The sequence below is a fragment of the Phodopus roborovskii genome, unplaced genomic scaffold (genome assembly GCF_943737965.1).
Source record: "Phodopus roborovskii unplaced genomic scaffold, PHOROB, whole genome shotgun sequence".
Classification (NCBI taxonomy): Eukaryota; Metazoa; Chordata; class Mammalia; order Rodentia; family Cricetidae; genus Phodopus; species Phodopus roborovskii.
Window position 1 is genome coordinate 7,814,337 of NW_026126645.1, and position 22,958 is coordinate 7,837,294.

At 48.0% G+C, this 22,958-nt stretch overlaps 1 protein-coding gene across 1 annotated transcript; it reads right to left on the reverse strand.

The window, feature by feature from the left end:
• Positions 1–16,322: 16,322 nt before the first annotated feature.
• Tmem51 (transmembrane protein 51) lies at positions 16,323–21,921 on the reverse strand. The gene is made up of 2 exons (XM_051173671.1): positions 21,504–21,921; positions 16,323–16,890 (listed from the first exon to the last, which is right to left on the reverse strand). Exons 1-2 carry the CDS (start codon positions 21,842–21,844, stop codon positions 16,476–16,478), a joined length of 756 nt encoding a protein of 251 aa, XP_051029628.1. The 5' UTR covers positions 21,845–21,921; the 3' UTR covers positions 16,323–16,475.
• Positions 21,922–22,958: the final 1,037 nt, after the last annotated feature.

Sequence of the window (22,958 nt, forward strand, 5' to 3'; positions counted from 1 at the left end):
GGGCGTGGCCGCGCTCTGAGCACCTCTGCCTGCCTCTCTCTCTCTCTCTCTCTCTCTCTCTCTCTCTCTCTCTCTGTGTGTGTGTGTGTGTGTGTGTGTGTGTGTAGGGTGGGTGTCAGGTATGACTATGTATTCCAGGCAGCCCTAGAACACCTCGTTTTACAGATGGAGAAACTGAGGCTCATAAGCCCTACAAGCTTTTGTAAAAGAGTGATCGAGCTCAGAGGGTTTGTTTTTATCTCCTCTGTGGAGGGGGTATGGTGACAGGTGGGCTGGGAGGTTGGAGAATCTTGGGGGTCAGTCTCATCCAGACACACCTCCTTGGGGTAAGGATGGTATTTGGTATGAAGCAAGCCAACCAGACAGAACTGGGATACTTTGTGCAGTTTCTGCCCCCACAGCCCTCCCACTCTCACCCCTGCTTCCGGGGACAAGAGCCACTTAACCATTCTTAGTGTGTCTCTCCATGCATTGGTCCGATACACATTAGCCTGACTGGCCTGCTCCGTGAACACAGGACCAGAGATGTCCCGGGAAGACCTGCTCACACTACCGGACTCAGCGGAACCCAGGCGCACGGTGAGGAACAACTACTCGCTGTGTAGCTGCCAGCCCATTCCCGATGAGAGAATTTTAAACTCCCAGCTGAACTCACTTCCAGGGTCATTAGAATAGAAAGTGCCCAAGCCTGATCAATCTTCCTCCCAGACAGGCACAAAATTCTGCAACCTGACTCTATGCAGTCCTTGTTCAGTTGGGAAACAACAAAAATCATCTTGACTGCATGAGGTTTTATAATGGTGCTTCCTGGGTGGAGTGAAGGCAGGTGTTAATTAGGGTTTCTATTGCTTCAGTGAAACACTGTGACTATAAAGCAAGTTGGGAAGGAAAGGGTTTATTCAACTTATACTTCCACATTGCTGTTCATCATTGAAGGAAGTCAGGACAGGAGCTCAAACAGGGCAGAAGCTTGGAGGCAGGAGCTGATGTTCAGCTGTGGAGGTGTCCTGCTTCCTGGCTTTCACTCATGGCTTGCTCAGCCTCCTTTCTTATAGAACCCAGGAACACCAGCCCAGGGATGGCTGGCACCACCCACCATGGGCTGGGCCCTCCCACATTGATCACTAATAAAGAAAATACCTCACAGCTGGATCTTGTAGGGGCATTTTCTCAACTGAGGTTCTTTCCTCTCTCTTGACTCTAGTTTGTATGTCAAGACTAGCCAGCATATCTGGGTATTGCAAATACTGCCTTTGAAGAAAATATCCAAGGTTTTGGTTTCTATAACCAAACTGTTTGAGTTCTGGGTGACTTGGGGACAGAAGCAGGTGTTAGTATTCAGACATCTGTGCTGGCCTGTCCTTGGGGTTCTGATAGGTTATGACCTCAGCTGCAGCCACTAAGAGCACCACCCATGCATATTCACTATGTTCTCTTTTAAAAGGGCCCGGCCCACCTCCCATCCTTCTCTCTTTCTCTCCCTCTCTCTTTCTCTCCCTCTCTCTGCCTGTTCCTTTCTCTCTCCCCCTTCTTTCCTTTCTCCTCTCTCCTGCTGCTCCTGTTACCGGAGACTGGTCTCCCCCCTTCCCTTTCCCCTTTTTATGATCCCTTTCCCTAATAAAAAACCCTCTGCTTGAACACTGTCAAATGGCGTCTTTTCTTAAATCACAACAGCAGGGAACAATACAGAAACACTCAAGGGAGTGACTGCTGCATCAAGGTACTGGAAATGCCAATGACACTCATAATCCCTGGGAAATCACTGGCCTCCTGACAGAAACATGATACTTGAAGACAGAATGGGCCCACAACCACACCTACGAGAGACAGCTGAGCAGGATCTATGGCCTGACTTATGGTTTATGTTGGCCTGACAGAGTTATGAGTTTAGTAGGAGTCACGTTTTGCGTTTTGATCTTTCCTGGACTAGAGACATAATATGGAATGTGATCCCTTCTCATGTTTGGCAGCAGTCCTTTATTGTGGTTAAATAAGGATCTGGGAAAACAGATAGGCTGATGGATGTTTATTCAGGGAGAAATCACTTACAACAGAAACAGATGACCACCAGTAGGTTCCTGTCCCAAGGATGCCTCCAGATGTCCAACCAGAAAGCAAGATGGAGCCTGCTGGGGTCCCCAACAGCAGACCTAATTCTTCCAGGTCTGTGTACATATGGAAGACAGAACACAACCTTGACTATCATATATATATATATATATATATATATATATATATATATATATATTTGAGGCAAGTAGTTTGAATGTAATTGACTCCCATAAGCTCAAAGCTCATAGGGAGTGGCATTAATAGGAAGTGTGGCTTTGTAGGTATGGTCTTATTGGAATGTTTTACTATGGAGGGCTTTAAGGTCTCATATGCTCAAGATACGCCCCCCCCAGATACTCAAGACTACTTCCTGTTGTCTACAGGATATAGAACTCTCATCTACTTCTCCAGCACCATGTCTGCCTGCAAACCTTCATGTCCCGCCACGATGATAATGGACTGAACCTCTGAACTGTAAGGGAGCCACCTCAACTAAATCTCTCCCTTTTCAAGAGTTCCTGTGGTCATGGCATCTCTTCACAGCAATAGACACCCTACTAAGACACAGTGTCTCTCATTGTCCTGGAGTTCTCCAGCAAGCTAGGCTAACTAGATAGTATGCCCGAGTATTGATATGACAAGCACATGTCACCATGCTTATGACCTGAGATTACAAGGTCATGACCCTGTGCTTGCTCATCACTCTACTGAGCTATCTCCTGAAATTCACTATTTCAATTATGACAAGCATATTGGGCCATAGCCTGTCTGTAAAGCAAGGAGTATCTGTAGATGAGCATAACTAAGGAAGTATCTACTCTAAGGCACCACGACTGACAGCTGTCACAAGCGAAAGAGTGACATCTGCTTGCTACCGACTTCCCTGCCTTCTGAGCAGATTGTGCTTCTGTCTGTCCCAAAGACCCAGGCAGAGACAAAGTATAGGGAGAAGGGTCACAAGCTAAAAAGGGCCATCTCAGGTCTGTCCCCCATTGCATCCGCTGGGAGTCCAACTTTTCTCCTGCAACTTCAGCTCCCACAGAAATTTCATTCCTCTCCTGCCGTCTTCCCCTGGCTTTCCCTGGCTGTCCTTATCCCCTCCCTGGATATCTCTAGAAGTTTCTTCCTCTGCTCTTGCATTCTGGAAGGAGGTGAATTCTGGCTTCAGCTCCATCTAGGAGAGGTGGGAGGCTTATGGTTAGCTCAAAGGAAATTTCTGGTTCTGTAACCGAGTCTAGCAGCCCTCTGGCGGACCTGCGATAAAGTCGATCTCCTAGATGGTTCCTGAGCCTGTCAAGTCAATAATCAACACTAACCATCACATTTGGGTCCCAGTGGGCAGCAGATCCTAAACCCAACCCCAGATCAGGATCACCAAATCCCTGGGCCTCCATGCTGACACGATACTCAGCCCATGCCAAGGTCTTCCTGTTTGCACAACATCCTGGTACTCAGAGCAACATCTGCCGTGTACCGCACTCACTCTCCTTTCTTCATGTAAGTGAGTGGGGTTAGGTATGAGTGGACTGAGACATGGACCCCGAGAGAGTGGGAGCCATTGCGATGGGGAGAATGATGCCCCAAGCTGGGGTGCACACTTCTGGAGAGCCCAGAGCCTTTTGTTGTTTGTAATAACAGTTCTGCTATCTTAAAACATCTCATCTATTTGCCAGGAGGGCAGTGGCATGTGTGCCACAGGGCATGGGTGTGGAGGTCAGAGGGTCATCTAAGGGAGTCACTTCTCTCCTCCCACTACATGGGGCCCTGGGATTGAACTCAGGACATCAGACGCCTGTACCAATTGAGCCATCTCCTCAGCCCGAGGCTGGAGCTTCTGCTGGCTTCTTCAACAGCTGGTGATGGTCAGCTTTAGTTACTGTGTCACTCACAGAAGCTGTGGGTCCCAGGGGAGGAGGCGTTGGGTACTGTATATCCCAGGGAGATTAAGAAGTGAGACAGATGACACACTCACGGGTGACTCATAAGTGACACCTGACTCTCCGAGTGGCTCCCTGAGGCATGTCTCTTGGAGACACTCTTGTCTCTGTTAGTTGTACAGAAAGTTCTGGAAGGTCTTGGTGGGTGGGTGTGAATGTCAGTGGCAGAGCCCCACCATGTGAAAAAGTTTCCTCCAGTCACTGGCTTGAGATGACCTCATCTGTCATTCCTCCACTCCTGGAGGATGTGTGGCATTTCACAGGATGTTCCCAGCATGCCTCGGTTATCTTAGAGGTGCTGATGTGGGGCATTAGGTGGCTGTTTTGGGTCATTCCTGGCTCTAACTTTTCCTTCCCTTCCCGATCAGGTTAGCTTGGGCTTCTCTGGTCGTACTTTTTCTCCTCGGGTTTCCTCTAAATCATTCCATTTGGACTGATGACATCCGGCCTCCTCCCCACACTGCATGGACTCTCTCTCTGGGAACAATTGTTCTTTTCTTTCCAAGCCCTCATCCACCCTGATCTGTTACCCCACCTTCTCATCTCTCCTGGGAACGGATTGTTGTTCAGAAACTTAAACCTCTAAGATTGTCCCCTCTAACCCAGGTCTGAATTCAGAGCAGTCAAGAGCTGAGAGACAGGAATGTACCCAGGCCACTGGGATTCAGAAGAGGCACCGATTGCTCTGTGGGGCTCAGAAGAAACTGTGGTAGAGAAGAGGGCTGTGGCCGTGTTCTTAAATGACTCCAACACTCATGTGGCGAAGGCTTGATCTCCAGTCCATGGTGCTCCTGAGACGTGGTGGGACTTTTGGAAGTGGGAGGGGGTGGGGCATTGAGAGCATGCTCTTGGAAGGAAGCCCCTCCCTCCTCCCTTCCTCCTTCCCTCCCTCCTCCCTCCTTTTCTCCCTCCTTCCCTCCCTCCTCCTCCCTCCCTCCCTCCCCCCTCCCTTTCTCCCTCCTTCCCTCCCTCCCTCACTCCCTCCTTCCCTCTCTTGCTCCTTCCCACCCTCTTTTACCTCTCACTCCCCAGACACCATAAACTGTGAAAACTGGCTTTGCCACTCTGCCACAGGGCCAAACCACCGTGGTTTGACGCCTGCAAAACCCTGAGCCCAAGCAGACGTTCCTTTCTTCTGCCTGAGGCAGGGTCTGAGGGAGTCAGAAGGGGAGAATTTGACCCGTGTCTTGAAGAACTGACAGGATTCCAGGATGTGGAGAAGGAGAGCATGGGGAGGTGGAGGAAGGGGCTGAGGGGACACAGGGGGGACACAGGTGCTGTGGGGCAGGCGGTTAGAAAGGCTCTGAGACTGAGGCGAAGACGGCTCCCTGTCAGCTCTCATTTGCCGGGTGTCACATTGATCTGAAAACTTTCTGCAGCTTGACGGGTGGTACCCAGCGTCAGCAGGAGCTGGGCCAGCAAGAGAGCAGACTCACTGGTCACCATAATGGATGTCATCAGGTCTGAGCTGGCTAGTCTTACATCAGCTTGACACACAAACTAGAGTCATCTGAAAGCAGGGAACCTCGATTGAGAAAACGCCTCCATAAGATCTGGCTGTATGGGACTTTCTTAATTAGTAATTGATGGAGGGCCCAGCCCGTGGTGGATGGTGCCATCCCGAGGCTGGTGGTCCTGGGTTCCATAAGAAAGCAGGATGAACAGACCAGGAAGCAGCACCCCTCCATGGCCTGCGCATCAGCTGCTGCCTCCAGGTCCCTGCCCTGTTTGAGTTCCTGTCCTGACTTCTTTCACGGATAAAAGCGATGTGGAAATGTAAGCAGAATAAACCCCTTCCTCCCCAACTTGCTCTTTGGTCATGGTGTTTCATCATAGCAATAGAAATCCAAACTAAGACAAGGTCCTACTTCTTTCTGGTTCTCGGCAATGCTTCCCACCCCAGATGGACTCTCTGAAGAGTGGTCAAACAGGGCAGCCATAGCTCCAGCCCTTGCACCTTCGCAACTTTCAACCCCAAAGGGAGAGAGAGGTTTCTCTGCCAACTGCTTCTCAGTTTCTCTGGTTGGGTCATATGCCGTCCGTACAACCAGAGATGGAATCTTGTCTGCCACAAAGAGACCAAGAGTCTGGCCTGAGCCTGGGAAGGTCACAAGGACCAGAGTTCGAATCCTCAGCACCTGTGTGAAAATCTGGACGTGATGAAGGAGACAGCCCCTAAGGAAGGACTGTAACACGATGGCATTTACACAAAGGTCAATGTGGGCAAACCATTTTCATTTACTTTGAAAATCTGGATTTATAGATTTTTAAATTTTGGAGGGGGGGGTCGTGCACAGGCTAGAGAATATTCACGTGTCCTCTTCAATCCTGTTCTGCCTTATTCCTTTGAGATGGGGTCTCTCCCTGAATCTGGAGTTCTGTGAAGGCTAGACTGGAGGCCAGTGAGTTTCAGCTGCTCTGCTGTTCTTGTGAATGGGGTACTTTTCTTTCCTTATTTTATTCTTTTTATTTATTTATTTATTTATTTATTTATTTATTGATTGATTGATTGCTATTTTTGAGACAGGGTTTTCCTGTGTAGCTTTGGAGCCCATCCTGGAACTAGCTCTTGTAGACCAACCAGGCTGGTCTCAAACTCACAGAGATCTACCTACCTCTGCTTCCCAAGTGCTGGGATCAAAGGCATGCACCACCACTGCCTGGCGAGATCATTTTCTTGACTTCTCTCCCAGCATTTTGTTGTTGGTATATGAAGGAGTTGCTGGGTTATGCTGCCTTGCATTCTGAAGTTGACTTTATCATTATTGTTTTATTATTATTATTGATTGAGATTAGAGTCTCAAATAATAGGGCTAGGCTAACTATTGTGGCGAGGGAATAAAGAAACAACAGACACATGTACAGAAAAGCTGGGATTGGATGGGCCATGCACTCTGATGGAGGTACACTACCAATGGAATAGAAACTCAAGGAGTGTTTACACATCTGAATGGAGGAGCAGTTTATTCATACAGCTGAACAGGGTGTAGCTAATCCCAGTAGGAGGACTCTACAAGGGACCAGTCTAGGGCTGTAAACTTCCCAGAGGAGGAAGCTGTGGGTGAGTTTCTGTTCACTCTGGGTTCAGCCAAAGGCCAGTCATTTGTAACATCCATACTAGGACTCCAGGAAGGCTTTGCTGTCCCCCGGGGCCTCACTTGGGGAAGGCTTTGCCATTCCCATAGGTCTGAGGCTTGGGGGAGTGGTCTTTAACGTGGCCGTAATTTTGTCAACAACACACATTCGCTCAGGACTTCCTCCATTCTCTACAGTCTTATGTAGCCCAGGCTAGCTTCAAACTCACTGGTAGCCAAGGATAGCCTTGAACTTCTGGTCCTCCTGTATGTGAAGGATGATAGACATTCACTACGGTGCCGCCTAGTTTTTAGGACGCTGGTACTGAACCAGGCTTCGTGTGTGCTAGACCAGCACTCTATGCACTGAACTGCACCCTCGACCCTAGTTAGTCTACTTAAAAATTCTCCTTATTGGGTGTTGGGGTAGGGTAAGGTGGCACAGAACAGTGTGCAGGAGTAGTGTGGAGTTCAGAGGACAACTTGTGGGAGTCAGTTCTGCCCTGTTTCCACATAGGTCCCAAGGATCAAACTCAGGTCACCAGGCTTGGCGACAAGCACCTTTACCTGCTGAGCCATCTTGCCAACCCGGGTATCCTATTTTTAATGAGGTCAAAGTTAATAAGTGAGATCAGTCATAACAGACTGATCTGTCTGTCCTAGAGTCCCCATCAACTCTGGCTTTCTCCTTCAGTAACTTTGTTTTCATTTTAAGTTGGGGTAAAATACAAATGATATAACATCATCTGCTTTATCCATTTTAAGAATTTGTTTTTGTTATTTCTTAATTCTGTGTGTGGGTGCACACATGTGTGTTCTCTCTCACCTGTGTGTGTGTGCGTGCGTGCGTGCGTGCGTGCGCGTGCGTGCGTGCGTGCGTGCGTGCGTGCGTGTGTGTGTGTGTGTGTGCGTGTGCGTGTGTAAGTAGGTTAGTACAGGTGCCCATGGAGGCGAGAGGGTGTTGGATCTGTTGGAGTTGAAATTACAGGTGGTGCTGAGACGAAACTTGGGGCCTTTGGAAGAGCAGCAAGTGTTCTTAGCCACGGAGCCATCTCTCTAGCCAAAGCATACATTTTACCAGTGTTAAGTGTCTTTGTAGACTGTGTGGTCAATCTCAGATGGCTGTCATCTTGTAAAACTGAAAGTATACCCCTTCAACAGAAGCTTCTTTCCCTTCCTCTCAGGCTCCACACAGGCTCTCACTTTCTGTTTCTGTAAATCCGGCTCCTGTTTAATCCTCATATAAATGTGCCTGTCTTTAAAGTTTATTTATTTAGTTGTGTGGGCGTCTAGGGGTTGTACGTGTGTGCTGCATGTATGTGAGTGTGCAAGAGGCAGAATGGGGCATCAGATGTTCTCTTCTATTGTTTGCCACCATAGTACCGTAGTGTCCTGAGATGGTGTCTGTCCGTGAAGAGGGAACTCTCTGTTTTGGTTTAGCTGTCTGGCCAATGAGCTCTGGTGGTCATTTGTCTCCTGTGTTGCAGTTACAGGCATGTGAAGCATGCCCGGCTTTTTACACCAGTGATGAGGGTTTGAACTCAGGTCCCCATACTTGTAGATCAAGCACTCTTACCCCTGAGCCATCTCCTGGCCCTCTGGGTCTGTCTGAGTTCACCTGGCACAAAGTCCTTAAGTTTTATCATGGTGTAGAAAGCATCAGAATTTCCTCTTGTTTTAAGGTAGGTAACTCTCCATGATACCCTTTGCTCATTCATTCACCCATCGGTTTCCTGTAATGGCTATTTCTTTGCTGATGGTTAACTAGAACTTTTCTATAAGGAGTTTTTCTTCCACTGTTTATCATAATATACAATTTGTGGCACAACCTAGAATTACCTAGGAGCTGTCTTAATGAGGGATTGTGAACACTGGATTGGCCCGTAGGCAAGCTCATGGTGTGTGTGGGGGGGTGTCTTAATTAAGTTAACCAACATGGAAAGGCCCAGCCCACTGTGGGTGGCACTATTCCCTAGGCAGGGGGCCCTGAGCTATCTGACAGTGGAGAAATGGAGGTGAACGCAAACAAACCAGCATGCATGCATTCACCTCTCTCTGCTCTTGACTGTGACATATGGTTTGAAGTTTCTGCCTTGACTTCCCCGAAATGATGGATGCTAACCTGGAACTGGGAGCTAAAATCAACCCTTTCTCCCCTAAGTTGCTTTGTTTTCAGGGTTATTTTATCGCAGCCTCAGAAAAGAAAGAGGAACAACTGTGTAGATGTTGCTTCAGCCACGGAAAGCAGTTAGGTCTGATGCTCACAGGGTGCCCCTCTCACAGTTCCATGGGTGGGGGTGTTTCCTGTGTCCATTGTTTTCCCAGGTGGAAAGCACGGAGTATTTACCTGTAACGGCTGGTATTTGCATAATGTGGTGTGGCCTCCAGACAAAGATCTTATCTCTCTGTTCTACTTTCCTGCACAAGGAAGTTGGACGAGATGAACTCTGGAGCCCTTCCTGCTCAAGGCCCTGCTTTCAGGGTCCTCTTCACCCTTGACTCACTCCTTTGATTTTCTGTCTTGTGACCCAGTGTTGTTATCAAAATTGTATTGTACAAACATGGAAATTACCACTCAGAGTCATTTTTCCCTCCCTAATTTTTCCATGCGGTTTTCAATCCAGGGATTGACTCTTCCTCTCGGGTGATACTGGGCAATACCTGGAAACATTTTGGACTGGCACATGTGTTAATTATCCTTCTGTTGCTGTGATAAAATGCCCGAGACTCATCCTTTCAGAGGTGTTCGTCCATGACTGTTTGACCCCATTGCTTTGGAGCCAGTGGTAACATAAGTTATTGTGTGGGGACATATGGTAGAGAAGGCAGCTTACCTCAGGTGGCCAGGAAGTGGGGGGGGGCAGAAAGAGAGAGAGAACCAGTTTCTCAATCCCTGTTGAAGGCACACCCCTGTATTTATTATTTTTTTTCTCCTTGCCATGGCCAAAGTAGCTGATAGAGATAATTTAAGGATAGAAGGGTTTATTCTGGCTCATATTTGAGGGTGCAGCCCGTAATGGCGCAGAAGGCACATCGGCAGCAGTGTGAGGCCGCTGGTCCATGGCATCCACAGTCAGGAAGGAGACAGATGGATTCTGGTGGCCAGCTTGCCTTTTCTTTTTGTGCACTCTGGCATCCTAGCCGATGGGATGCTGCTGCCCACATTCAGGGGGGATCGCTTCACCTTAATTAGCCTACTATGACTTGCTTACAATTGGTCCTAAGGTTTGTCTCCTAGATGGTTCCAGATTCTGTCTATTTGGCAATCAATATTAACCATCATGGTGGATATAGCCTCATGGAACCTACTGCTGGTGACCTATTTGTGCCAACCAATTGCATCTTCCAGCTCCACAGCCTTCAAACGGTGACACAAGCCAAGGACCCAAGGAGGTATTTTAGATCCAAACCGTGACACCCCAGTGATCTGATGTCCTTTAGCTAGGCTCCAACCTTTTAAGTGATCCACCATCTTCCAGTGGTACCACAGGCTGGTGACCAAACGTCCCCATAAACCTCTAGGGACAGTTCAGATCCCAACAATAACAGTCTACTCACAAGGTGCTCTTGGCATCTTGTGAGTAGAGGCTGAGGATGCCCCGGCCATCCTTCAGTGAACACCCTTAAGTCGGTGTCACTTAACCTCCAATGTGACAAGGTCAGTGTGAAACACTCAGTGGAGAAAAGATTGTATTCATTTAGTTCAATGTTTACTCAAGGAAGGGTGTAGACAAATGTGTGCTCATCTGCTACTGGGGGTGGTGATGGTGGTGGTGGGTGTGACTACTGGTCAGAGTGCTCACCCAGCATGCACCAGAACCTGGGTTTGATCCCTGGCATGGCATAACTGAGTAAGGTGGCATTCTATGTCTGTAACCCCAGCACTCCTGAGGTGGAGGCTGGTGGATCAGAAGTTCAAGGTCACCCTCAGCTACTTAGCAAGTTCAGGGCCAGCCAGGGATATATGAGACCCTGACGCAGAGGAGAAAAGTACATATCTAAGTATCCCAGTCTCCATAAAGAAGATCCATGGGACAGGCTGTCTTCAGCATATTTATGGAATGTAGCCATTGACGTTCCTCCCAAGCCTCTACTTTGGTCCTATTTCTGGCTCTGACTTGGCCTCTTGAGACCTTTCTATTATTGGCTTAAAGAAAAGATTAATGGGCAATTTTTACTGCTTTCAGCAAATGGAAACATTTTAAGTCCTAGGATGTTCTTTTTCCCCTAGGAAAATAACTATAAAAAAATCAAATCTTAAAATTTGTGGTTGCAGTTGTGGGTTGCTTTTTGGCACTTTAATTTATGAAGTGAATGTTTTTAATTGACAGCATTATCTTTTAAAAATTATTTTTATTGTCTGTGTGCATGATCTGCATGTGTGAGGGCACATGCCACAGCTTGTATATGGAGGTCAGAGGACAACCTATGTAAATGCCAGGTGTGCTGGCTAATTTTATGTCAACTTGACATAGGCTAGATTCATCTAATAGGAAGAAACCCCAGCTGAGAAAATGCTTCCATAAGATTGGGCCTATAGGAGATTTTCTTAATTAGTGACCAATGCAAGAGGGTCCAGCCCATTGTGGGTGCCATCCCTGGCTGCTGGTCCTGGGTTCCATAAGAAAGCAGGGTAGGCAAGTCATGCAGACTAAGCCAGTAAGCCACACCCCTCCATGGCCTCTTCTTAAGCCCCTGTCTCCAGGTTTCTGTCTTGTTTGACGTCCTGACCTGACTTCCTTCTGGGATGAACTACAGATATGGATGTGTAAGCTGAATAAACCCTTTCCTCCCCAATTTGTTTTTTAGTGTGTTTTTCATCACAGCAATAGTAACCCAGACTAGGACTCTGGGAGTTGAACTCAGGTCATCTTTACAAGTTCAACCATCTCACCATCGACATATTACTGCTAAAATGTTTTTCTTAGTACATTTATGCATTTATTCAGTGTGTACACATGCATGTGTGTATGCTTGGTATTGAATGAGAGTGGAGGCCAGAGGACAATGTGCAGGGGTCAGGGATGGAACTCAAGTCATTAGGCTTGCACTCCAATCACTTTTACCTACTGAGCCATCTTGTCTACCTCAGCATTATCTTTGAAGTCATTAAAATGATTGCCTTCCTTCCACGGCATCCCCTGGAAGACGTGTATTTCTGTTACCATTTCTCTGCTGCCTTTGTGTGGATTCTGATGCTGAAATAAATTTACTCTTGGCAAAGCTTGCCAAGAGTAAAAAAAAAAAAAAAAAAAAAAAAAAAATCACCAACAAAATAGCTTGTGGGTGAATACTTGGGATCTGATTTTGAAAACAAACAAGACATTTATCAGAAATAAGAAAATGTAGCTCTCATTTCCCTTCATTTAATCTTGAAAGAGGCAGAAAATTGTATGTCACAGGTGCCTTTATGCACTGGCTTATATCAATCCTCCCTCCTTTCCATGCAAACGCTATCCACGTGGTTTATCAGATTTTATTACAGAAGCAAAAGTTTGCAGTCTCCTCAGCATATTATTTTTCCATTGGATGCTGGTGACAGATATGGCAGTGCAAGGACAGATAGGAAGAACAGACATTTGTCTGGTTCTGAAGTCCCACACGGTTCCTGAATTCTCCATGGTGCCGAGGCTTATCTCTAGGCGCCATGCTGTTTTATCTGACGTTTTCTTTCTTTCTTTCTTCTGCCTGAGATTTACAACCCAGAAAAGCCATGCCATAATTTTATTCTGGTCATTTTATTTTGTTCCATGCTCTCTGTCTACTCCAAGCACACAGCTAAATAATCTACAAATTTCCAGAGTGTATTTGACTTTGTAGGCACACTGACCATTATCTTTCTCATATCTTTTCATAGAATATTAATAAATTCCAGGTTGTGGCAGCATTGTAAAGTTATGTTAAAGGCAGGCTGGGGACAGAGGCAGAGAAGGAGAAAGAGACCAGAAGTATGTCCCTGTGATGCCACAGGGAATTAGACTTTACATCTAGACAGGGGTAGGGGTGGGGGGCTCGAGGAGGAATAGGAAAATCGCTTTTGTAAAAGCTACTTATAAAAAGGAAAACTCTTAAGTGGTACTCAGGCTGATCTCGAAGGATGACTGGTTTTCTTCTTCTTTTTTAAAGAATTCTTTTTATTATTTTGTTGGTGCATAGGTACACGTATGCCATGGTGGACATGTGAAACAACTTACAGGAATGGACTCCCTCGTGCAAAGGTGAGATGGACTGGATGATGGCTAATGGGATCTCAGAGATGAAGGGTCTCCAGGGGACTGTCCTGAAGGCCAAGGTGAGGGAAGCAGGGAAGGCTGCATTGTAGAGAGAATGAAGCTGGCTGCAGAAGGAAGCCACCTCTGAGGACCCTCAGTCCTTTGTAGTGAGATAGTCCTTCTCTGGCACTGACCACACCCATTGGGGGGTGGAGCCATGGGCGGAAGTGACCTGTGGAAGGAGGTCGGAGGGGGCCAGAAAAGGCGCTCTCTCTTTCTGGCGTGACTCGGACAGGAGAGGATCGGGTTGAATTTCCTGGTGTTCATCTGTCTAAGTTATAAATTATTTCTCCCTAAATAAACATCTATTCGGCCTATTTGTTTATCCTGATCCTTATTTATCACGATAGTCCTTGTCCTTGTCCTTGACCCTGGGAGAGCTGGGAGTTTCATAGAAGATGCTGTGCCCTCCTTCCTGCCCGATAGTCTGAATTTAAACCCTTCAGCACAGCATGAAAGGAGAGAGCTCACACCTGCCAAGTTTTCTTCTCATTTCCACGTGTTCACTGTGATGCGCGAGCATGCACGCACGCTCTCATGCACACTCTCAAACACATACACACTCATGCGTGTGCACACACACACAAATGAATGTATTCTTTAAAAATTAGCAACACGAAGGGCTTTGACGTTCAGGTTAGGGTACTTATGTTGGGGATGTCACAGCAGTCAACTGGCCACACTGCACCAGTTGTCCAAAAGCCTGGAGCAGTAGTTGCATGTGTGCAGGTGCTCCCAATCTCCACTCACACAGTCGGGGACCAAATTCCCAGAGTGATGGAGGCTCACCCAGATCAGCTCCTTGTCGGTTTCCTCAAGTTCCTTTAGCTGTAACCTGAAAGTATGGAGGTCACTCGGCATCCACAAGACTGCTGAGGTTCCTCCTATCGTGGGTCGGGGACACAGCTGGATGAGTTTTAACACTCATCGGATGAGATTCTCTCTTTGCTGTTCCATAGTCCTGAGCCCATGTAGGCCCAAGAACACCTGGGTGACTTCTTGAGTTTTGTCCCTGATCTCTGCCTTCTTCTATTTGCCTTAAGAAAATGTGACAGAAGAGGGCTGGGGATGGGGTTCAGGGGCACAGCCTTGTCTAGCATGTGCCAGGTATGGGGTGATGATGGTGATTGTGGTGATGATGGTGGTTGTGGTGGTGGTGGTGGTGGTGTGTGTGTGTATGTGTGTGTGTGTGTGGTGATGGTGTGGTGTGTGGTGGTGATGTTGTGGTGTGTGTGTGTGGTAATGGTGTGATGTGTGTGTGTGTGGTGATGGTGTGGTGTGTGGGTGTGGTGATGGTGTGGTGTGTGGTGGTGATGGTGTGGTGTATGTGTGTGGTGATGGTGTGGTGTGTGGTGGTGATGGTGTGGTGTGTGTGGTGTATTAAATCCTTAGCACCCAAAGAAAAGTAACAAGAAGGAATGCAAAAGGATGAAGCTTTTCTTTTGCTTTTACCTTTTTAGTCTTTCTCCACCCCTTATTTCTTAAATAAATAAATACATAAAAACCCAAACATTCTTCCTTTCTTTCTCTCGGTGTGTCAGTCTCTCTCTCTCTCTCTCTCTCTCTCTCTCTCTCTCTCTCACACACACACACACACTAATGCACACAGAGAGACTGTTTTTACACACTGTGTTTTGAGAGACGGGGTCTCATATAGCTCAGGCTAGCATTGAACTCACAGACGATGACCTTGAATTCTTGATCCTCTTGCCTCTGGCTCCTGAGTGCCAGGGTTACTGGTGTGCACTATCAACCTGACTTATGTGGAGCTGGGGATCGAACTCAGGGCTTTCTGCATGTGAGGCAAGCCCACTACCCACTGAACCACATCCCCGGTTCAGTCTTTCACACTGATGTGACCCTTTTAATGTCATCCCATCTGGTTTCGGGCTAAGCCTGTAATTTCCCTTCTAGCTTCTGCGAGCTTGTTGTGACACATTCAGAACCCAAGCACTCTGTCTTCTTCAGACTCCAAGGTGCTCTGTAGACAGTGTCCTCTAGAGGACACATCTACCTCCAGCCAGTGCTGGGGGTTAGGTGACAGGCTGAGCTCCTTCCTGGCTGCCTGGGGTGGGGGTGAGGAGGTCTACCCTAAGCTGCCAGTGACTTCTATGTGACCTGCAGGTTGACAGGGCAGCCTCAGGTCTCCTTCCAAGTAGTCAGATAAATGTTCTTTTACCAAGTTACTTGGCAGAGAGAGTGAAAACTCAGATTCTGGAGCGAGCTGGTCTAAACTCAAAAGTACTCACTCGTTAGTGGTGCAATATGGGGAGCCTGCAAGAACCCAAGCCTGTGAGCTAATCTGCAGAATAACAGGGCATCAGATTTGGGTATGGGTGACATGGGATAACTCCTCTGGTCCACAGAACGTAACTCTCAGTCAATTAAGTGTCCATATTGACTAGCTGTCATTACTGGTATCCTCCTGCTGAAATGACTCAATGGTCAGGTGTGCCACATAAAAAAACACTTTATTATAAAATGCCCAGCCGCATGGCATCTGAGGAGACACCACGGAACAGCGGCTTCTCCTCTCTTGCCTTTCATTACCCATGGGAAAGCAGTGTACCAAATCAAGACAACCACTTCGTGTGTCACACGCTGAAGGTCATCAGGCCTCAGACCCTCAAAGAACCGACAGCATCAGGAACCCCTAGGGGTCTCCCGGACACTCACCCCCACAGTCGTCATTTTATCCACAAGACAGTTCTGTGTCCTTTTGGCCAACGCTGAGCCAATGTCTCCGCCTGTTCAAAGCTCCAGTGAAGAAAGCAAGCACAAAACTTGGTTTCCTTTTGAAACACAGCAACTGTAGTGGAAGCGAAGGAGACAACTCGGTCCACACCCAGTCACTAAGGATCCTGTCCCGGCTCAGAAGAGGAGTGTATTGACAACAACCCCGAGTTGAGAAGGAAGGTGGAGGGGAGGCCAAGGCCGCACACCTTGTTGTGGTCCAGGGTATGACAAGCCCCCAGCATCCTCCTGCTATGTGAGGCTCTGTGAACCATTCTACTCCCTCTACCCAGAATCCCCATCACAGTGGCTAAGTGTGCCCCGACCCCTCATCTGGGGTTGAAGTGGCTTCGGCGCAGTCTGTTGGTGTGGAGGGTGACAGGAGGGAATGAAGTCAGGAGGGCCATTCAGTCGGGAGGCCGGGCATCGGGGGCCTTCGCCTGGACCTCATCGTACTGTGGCGGAGGAGTCAAAGGCTCAATAGAGGGAGGAGGAATGTTCTTGTCTGGGAGGTTGATCCTGAAGTCTTTGAGGTGAAGTTTTTCAGATTTAATCCTTCGAACTTTGAGTGGCTTCAGGCGTTTGGCCAGCTTGGAGTTTTGCCTGTCAGGAGCATGCCCTGGGCTGGCCTCTGTCTCAGCCCTGGTGCTGGTGGGGGTGGTCTCGTCGAGCCCCGTCAGCGACTCATAGGAGGGGAGAGAGATGCTTAGCCTCGGGTTCTGCTCCTGCCCCCTGGTTTCCGAGTAGCCTGTGTTCATCACTTCTTCATAGCTGGGTACGTAGTACCGTGAGGAGGCCTCCTCCTCTTCCTCCTCCTCCTGGCTGCAGGATGACAAACAGAGTGTCAGCACACACTCAAGTCACTGAAAGGCCACAAAAAGTGGACTCGGGGTTGCCTATGAGGACTAGGTCTGCACATGCCAACTCTGCAAACCACATGAGGGCTCTAGAAGCAATCAGTAAATATCTTAGCATAGAGGAACCAAGTTCCCATTTCTAACTGCACTATAAGGGCTTTTATTATGCCCATTTTACAGATGGGGGAACAAATACATCAAGGTTGTGGTGGTTAATGAGATTGTCAACTAGGCTGGATCTAGAAGTACCTAAGAGAGAAGCTTGCCCCTATGGGATTTCCAGACTGGGTTAGCTGAGGTGGGAAGACCCCTCCTAAATGTGGGCTGCACCATCCCATGGTCTGGGGTCCTGGGTTGAATAATAAGGAGAAGTTGAGCTGAGCACCAGCGTCCATCTTCCTCTGCTCCCTGACTGTGGTTGCCATGTGACCAGCTGCCTCACACTCCCACCACCATGTTTCTCTGCTAGGACAGACTGTGCCCTCAACTCTGAGCCCAAACAAACCCTTCCTTCCCAAGTAACTACCATGAAGATCATGGGACCTGGTACCAGATTTAGGGGTTAAGAGGGTAGGAGGCAAAGGCCTTACTCAACTATTATATGGTGTCGTTTGGGTGTGAACCCGGCCATAAGCTTTTCCTGCTCTGTAACATACTGGGCGGAATATTTATCCCAATGCCCAGCTGGGTCCTTGGCCAAAGGTGCATTGCTTAAAACACTGTGGATGTTAACTGGGATGGGTGTCCCCAAGTAGAGAAGGAACGCCTGGGCGATAACATTTACATCGCTCTCACATTATCCTTTCCTTTTTTTTTTTTTTTATGGCCCCACTTTCAAGGAACTCACCTGTGCACATCACAGGGGTGGGGAATTATGGGTAACGGATTCTCTTCTTTTCTGTATTTTCCATGTTTTTAGACTAAGCCTGTGTGATGGTTAATTTTGTGTGATGACCATGGAATGGCAGAAGATATTCCCAGAGGAGTTGCACATCTGAATCTCAGATGTGCTCCCCAAGGTCCCAGGTCTCATCCCTTCCATGGCAAGCTGGGAGGGAATTCCACCCTTTTCCTGACTCACTGTGGAACTGGGATGGCTCACATTCTCTCATGCCCTGGACCAGGGATTGTCCCCATGGATTCCCGTGGATCTCAGATTCTCAGTTTAAGGCTGAATGGTGCCTCTGGGAAGCCTCTTCCAGCTTGTAGACTATAAATCCATGATCTAATTCCTTATACTAGATCTCTCTCCCTCTCTTTCGGATTGGAGATAAGGTTTCAAGTGTCCCAAGTTAGCTTTGAATTCCCCATGTAGTAGAGGATGATCTTGAACTTCTGAACTTCTTGCCTCTGCCTCCAAAGTGCTGGGATTACAGGTGTGCACCACCACCAGGTTATGTGCTGCTGGGGGTTAATCCCAGAGCTTCGGGTTGTTAGGCAAGTACTCTACCAACTGGGCCATATCCCCAGCGTCTCCTTCTCTTAAATACAGATGCAGTCAGGCACCTCTTACACTATCACACTTGGCTCAACAGGGGACAGCACATAGGGTACTGGTCTCATAGGCTACATCACCTAGTGGCATGGTAGCTGTCTCAGTTTGTACAAAACTGATCCCAACCCCACATGTTTCAGAATGTGTCCTGGCATTCAGCAGCAGGTAGCTGCTTGCTCTATTTCTTTGGACTAATACTAACATAGCAAATACTATCATTCACACACACACACACACACACACACACACACACACACACACACACTTCTTTTATTCTGTAGTGGAGATGGGACTTTAGGCCTCACCCATGCTAGGCAAGTGCTCCACCACTGTGGTGTACCCCTACCCTGAATGTATATCTTCATGGCCAGAAAACGAAGTCATGGTATGGTTTAATCCTAGTACTGGGGAGGAAGGGCAGGTAGATCTCTGTGAGTTCCAGGCTATCCTGGTTTACATAGAAAATTCCAGGCTAGTAAGGGATATATAGTGTCTCAAAAAGCCAAGGGGAAAAGAAAGAAAGAAAGGGAGGAAGGAAGGAAGGAAGAAAAGAAGGAAGGAAGGAAGGGAGAAAAAAAGAAAATGAGGTCAATACTTCTGAACTTCCCTCCTTGCTATATAGATAATCCAAGGGAAGAAAATAGCATTGCAAATACTTCCATTTGCATTCCCTAAAACAAAACCAAAAACCTAATCCTTCCACCCAGAGGAAATCATGGTGACTAAATAATGTGGCCACCTGACTGTCTGACACTGGCCCTCTCTGATCCCACCCACAGTGTCTGATGTGCTGACGCTTTCCCAAAGGCGTTGTGCACTGTAATGTTTCACTCTCTGTTGTGGGAATGATACCACATTAAAGGACACAGCTGTTCGGGAGAACTGCAGGGATGGGTATGTCCTGAGCCCACTTGATTGATGGACCATTAGGTTGTTTCTACATTCTCCTATTTTGATTTTTTCATCTATCTGTCTTTCTATCTTCTATTTGTGCATGAATACCCATGTGCTCGTGTCATAGTACACACATGAAAATCAGAGGCAATTTTCATCTGGGTTCTGGGATCAAATTTAGGTTGGCAAGCTTGGTAGCAGGCTCCTTTACCCACTGAACCATTTGCTGGCCCCACCATGTCCATAACACACAGTCCATGCAATTCTTTGATGCCAGAGGCTGCCTGTCTTGGCTAACTAACATGAGAGAGGATGCCTGGATTAGAAAGTGTCTTTTTGTTTGTATCCCAGATGGATGAGCTTGAACACCCATGAAATCGTTGCTTATAACCTTTGTCTATTTTCTGACCAGTATATTCATCAAAAGAGCTCTTTTGTGATGGAGGGAGGGATTCATCTTCATTGCCATACTGAGATTTGGAAGCGCCTAGGAGACACACCTCTGGGATATCTGTGAGGTTGCAGGGAATGGATGGAGCCCCGAGTTAATGTGTTTTGTTGTCATGAGCATGGCCATGACAAGGATGCTAATATTCCAGATTCAGAAGAATGCAAGGCCTTCTTCTTGGTCTAGGGTTGTCCAACAGAAAGTACTGTCTGCAGTTTCCACCCCAGATGACTTCAGTCCCCTACACAGAAGCCCTAATGTGGTGAGCCTCCCAGCTGCTGCTGGTGCCTCTCCATCTGAGTGCACCCCTACCTGGTCCCAGCTTTATTTGTGTTTGTTGTTTCTTCATTCCCTGTGGCCCCAGGTCAGGTCAAAGATATGCAGGATGAGGACAAGGGTGTTCCTAAAGAGGTTTAACCGAGTAGGGAAGATCCACCCTGAATTAAATGTGAGCAACACCATCCATGGGCTGGGTGTGGAAGAGATGAGGGAAAGTAGAAAGTGAACTGAACACCAGCCTTCATCTCTCCTTACTTCCTGAGTTCCCACATAATATAACCAGCAACCCCAGGATCCTGCAATCACATCTTCCCCTCCATGATGGAGCCTAGCCTCAAACTGAGAGGTGGAATAAACCCTTCCCTCCGTAAGCCTACTCTGTATTTGATCAGAGCAATCAGAAGACTACCTAGTACAGGTGCTGCGCTGTGCACATGTTTCTCTTATTGGTTGATGAATAAAACACTGGCCATAGAGGCAGGACTAGGAGACAAGGAGAATTCTGGGAAAGGTAGGCAGAGAGGCGCTGCAAAAAGGACACCATGTAGAGACCAGGAGGACAGGATGCACCAGGCGTTCTCTGGTAAGATAAGGCCATTCAGAAATGCATAGATTAGTAGTTATGAGTTAATGATTAAGACAGAGCTGGTCAATAAGAAGCCCTAGCCATCAGCCAACAGTTTTATAATCAATATAGTGTCTGTGTTTTTATTTGGGACTGAGAAGGATGGTGGGACCTGTCAGGACAAGAATCTCCAGCAACATACACGTGCTATCTTAATTATGTCAATGGAGATGGGAAGATACACCCTGAATATATGTGATGGCACTTCATGGACTTGGGCCGAGACTGGATGAAAGGGAGGGATGGAGCTGCATGGGAGTTCGCATACATTGACTCATTGTTCTCCGTTATTGACAGTGGGGGAGATGCAACCAGCTGCTTCAGGCTCCTGACTCCTTGGGCTTCCCCAAAATGACGGACAGTGACCTGGGATTATGAACTAAGTAAGTCCTTTTCCCCTTAAGTTGCTTTCCTCAGAGTGTTTAATCACAGCCATAGAAATGGACCTTAAGAGAGATGCCAACTTTTATCATATAGCCCCCCTCCACCTATCTTTCAAATAGGCTTGTGATAGTTTGGGCCAAGTGAAATATGGTGCCTTGACCTTTTCAAATCAAAGAAGACACACAGCACCTGGGACAGAGAGACAAACAAGCAACCCAGAGCTCTGGTCCCCAGTGGCCCCACCGGTTTCTGTGGGGTCCCTGTAATCCACCTAAGCCACAGGATTTGGGAAGCCTGCATCTAGTAAGCACAAAGGTATTTGTAAAATGGTATGAGGCACCTTCCTGGAAGAGAGGGGAAATACAGACTCGTAGAACGAAGTTCTTTCTCAGTGAGCCTGTGTGCAAGTGTGTCCCTACCCTAGGCTGGAGGGAGCAGTCAGGCATGTCTCACCTGTCTTCCTCCTGCGTGGGAGGCACAGCTCCTGCCTGCTGCTGGATACGGGCCAGCTCCTCGCTCTGCCGCAGCTTCCTCTTGTCCCGGATGCTCAGGCAGATGGATAGCAGCAGCAGCATCACGCCAGCACCAACCAGCACATAGGCCACTGAGAAAGTCTTGCTCTTGAGGATGCCACTACCTCCCTCTGTCTTGTTGCCCTGAGCTGTTGGCTTATCTGCAGCGCTGAAACCAGGGACTAGGTTCCACATGGCCATAATGACTCCCAGGACCAGCATCCCCAGGCCGATGGCCGTCAGCGCGTAGTGTGAGCCGTTGGCCTTGGACTGGGCCATCATGGCCGCAGAAAGGTGCAAGACCCTGCTCAAAGAGAGAAAAACGAACTAAAAAAACTGTGGTGACGACATACACTCCTTTCTCACACCGAGGAAACAACTCTCCTATGCCACAGTAAAAAACCATCAACAGATGCTCAAGCGATGGCTGTCTTCAAATCCCGGGCATCCAGGGTGGACTGGGCAGATGAGAGGTCTGAGAGAAGAGAGAGAATGGGAGAGTGTCAGCTCTGATTGGGGAGGTTCTATGTGAAGGAGGTACCAGGCAGGGCTGAGCTACCAGGCTCTAATACATTCCAGATGTTCCAGCCACCACCCCTATGCTAAAAGGGAAAACCAGATCTGTCCCTGCAGGAGGCCAACAAGGTCAGTGCTCAGAGCAGCCAAAACATGCTGTGAGGTTTAATGAAGTGTAGTCTGACCTCAGCTCTCCTGGAGGAGCCAAGGATGGGGGGCAGAGAGAGAGATGGCATCGCTGGGCCATGGTCAATCACATCACAGTCTCCCTGGGGGACTGCAACAGTTAATGATGAGTCGCATCCAGTCAACCTGCTGGGGTCAGTATACTAACCTCACTGGCTCCCTATTGTCTTAGAGGAGAAAATATGTCTTCTTAGAATGATATGCATGGCCTCCTTAGCCACTGGCCCTACCACCTTGGTCGGCAGACCCTCCTAGTACCTTTGCACATACAAGGTCACCCCTTTCCGGGTGTTTGTATATGCCCCACTAGCTACTGGGGTGGGCCTGTCCCGCCCATTGGCCTCTTCATTGTCTCTCAGCCCTCCACACAGCAGGGTCTCAACTGTCAGTGTTCATGTCCAGTGAAATGGATGGAGTGTAGGATTGCCCAGAAAGAAAAACGAAACCGTCTTTTCCCATTCCTGAAAGGAGGCAGAAGTCTGTACATTACTCATCTTTTGCATTCAGAGAACCCAAAACTAAACTAAACAGCCAAACAAATAAGCAGATCCCTCTTCCAGTGAGGCGACTCAAAGACCTACTCTTGGGAGCTGGGATTCCAGAACCCTCGGTGGCTGAGGGAGCCTGGAGGCAAGGCATCTGGGCTGTAGTTTAGGGTAGATTTGGAGATCATGGAGGAGGCAAGGGCAAGGCC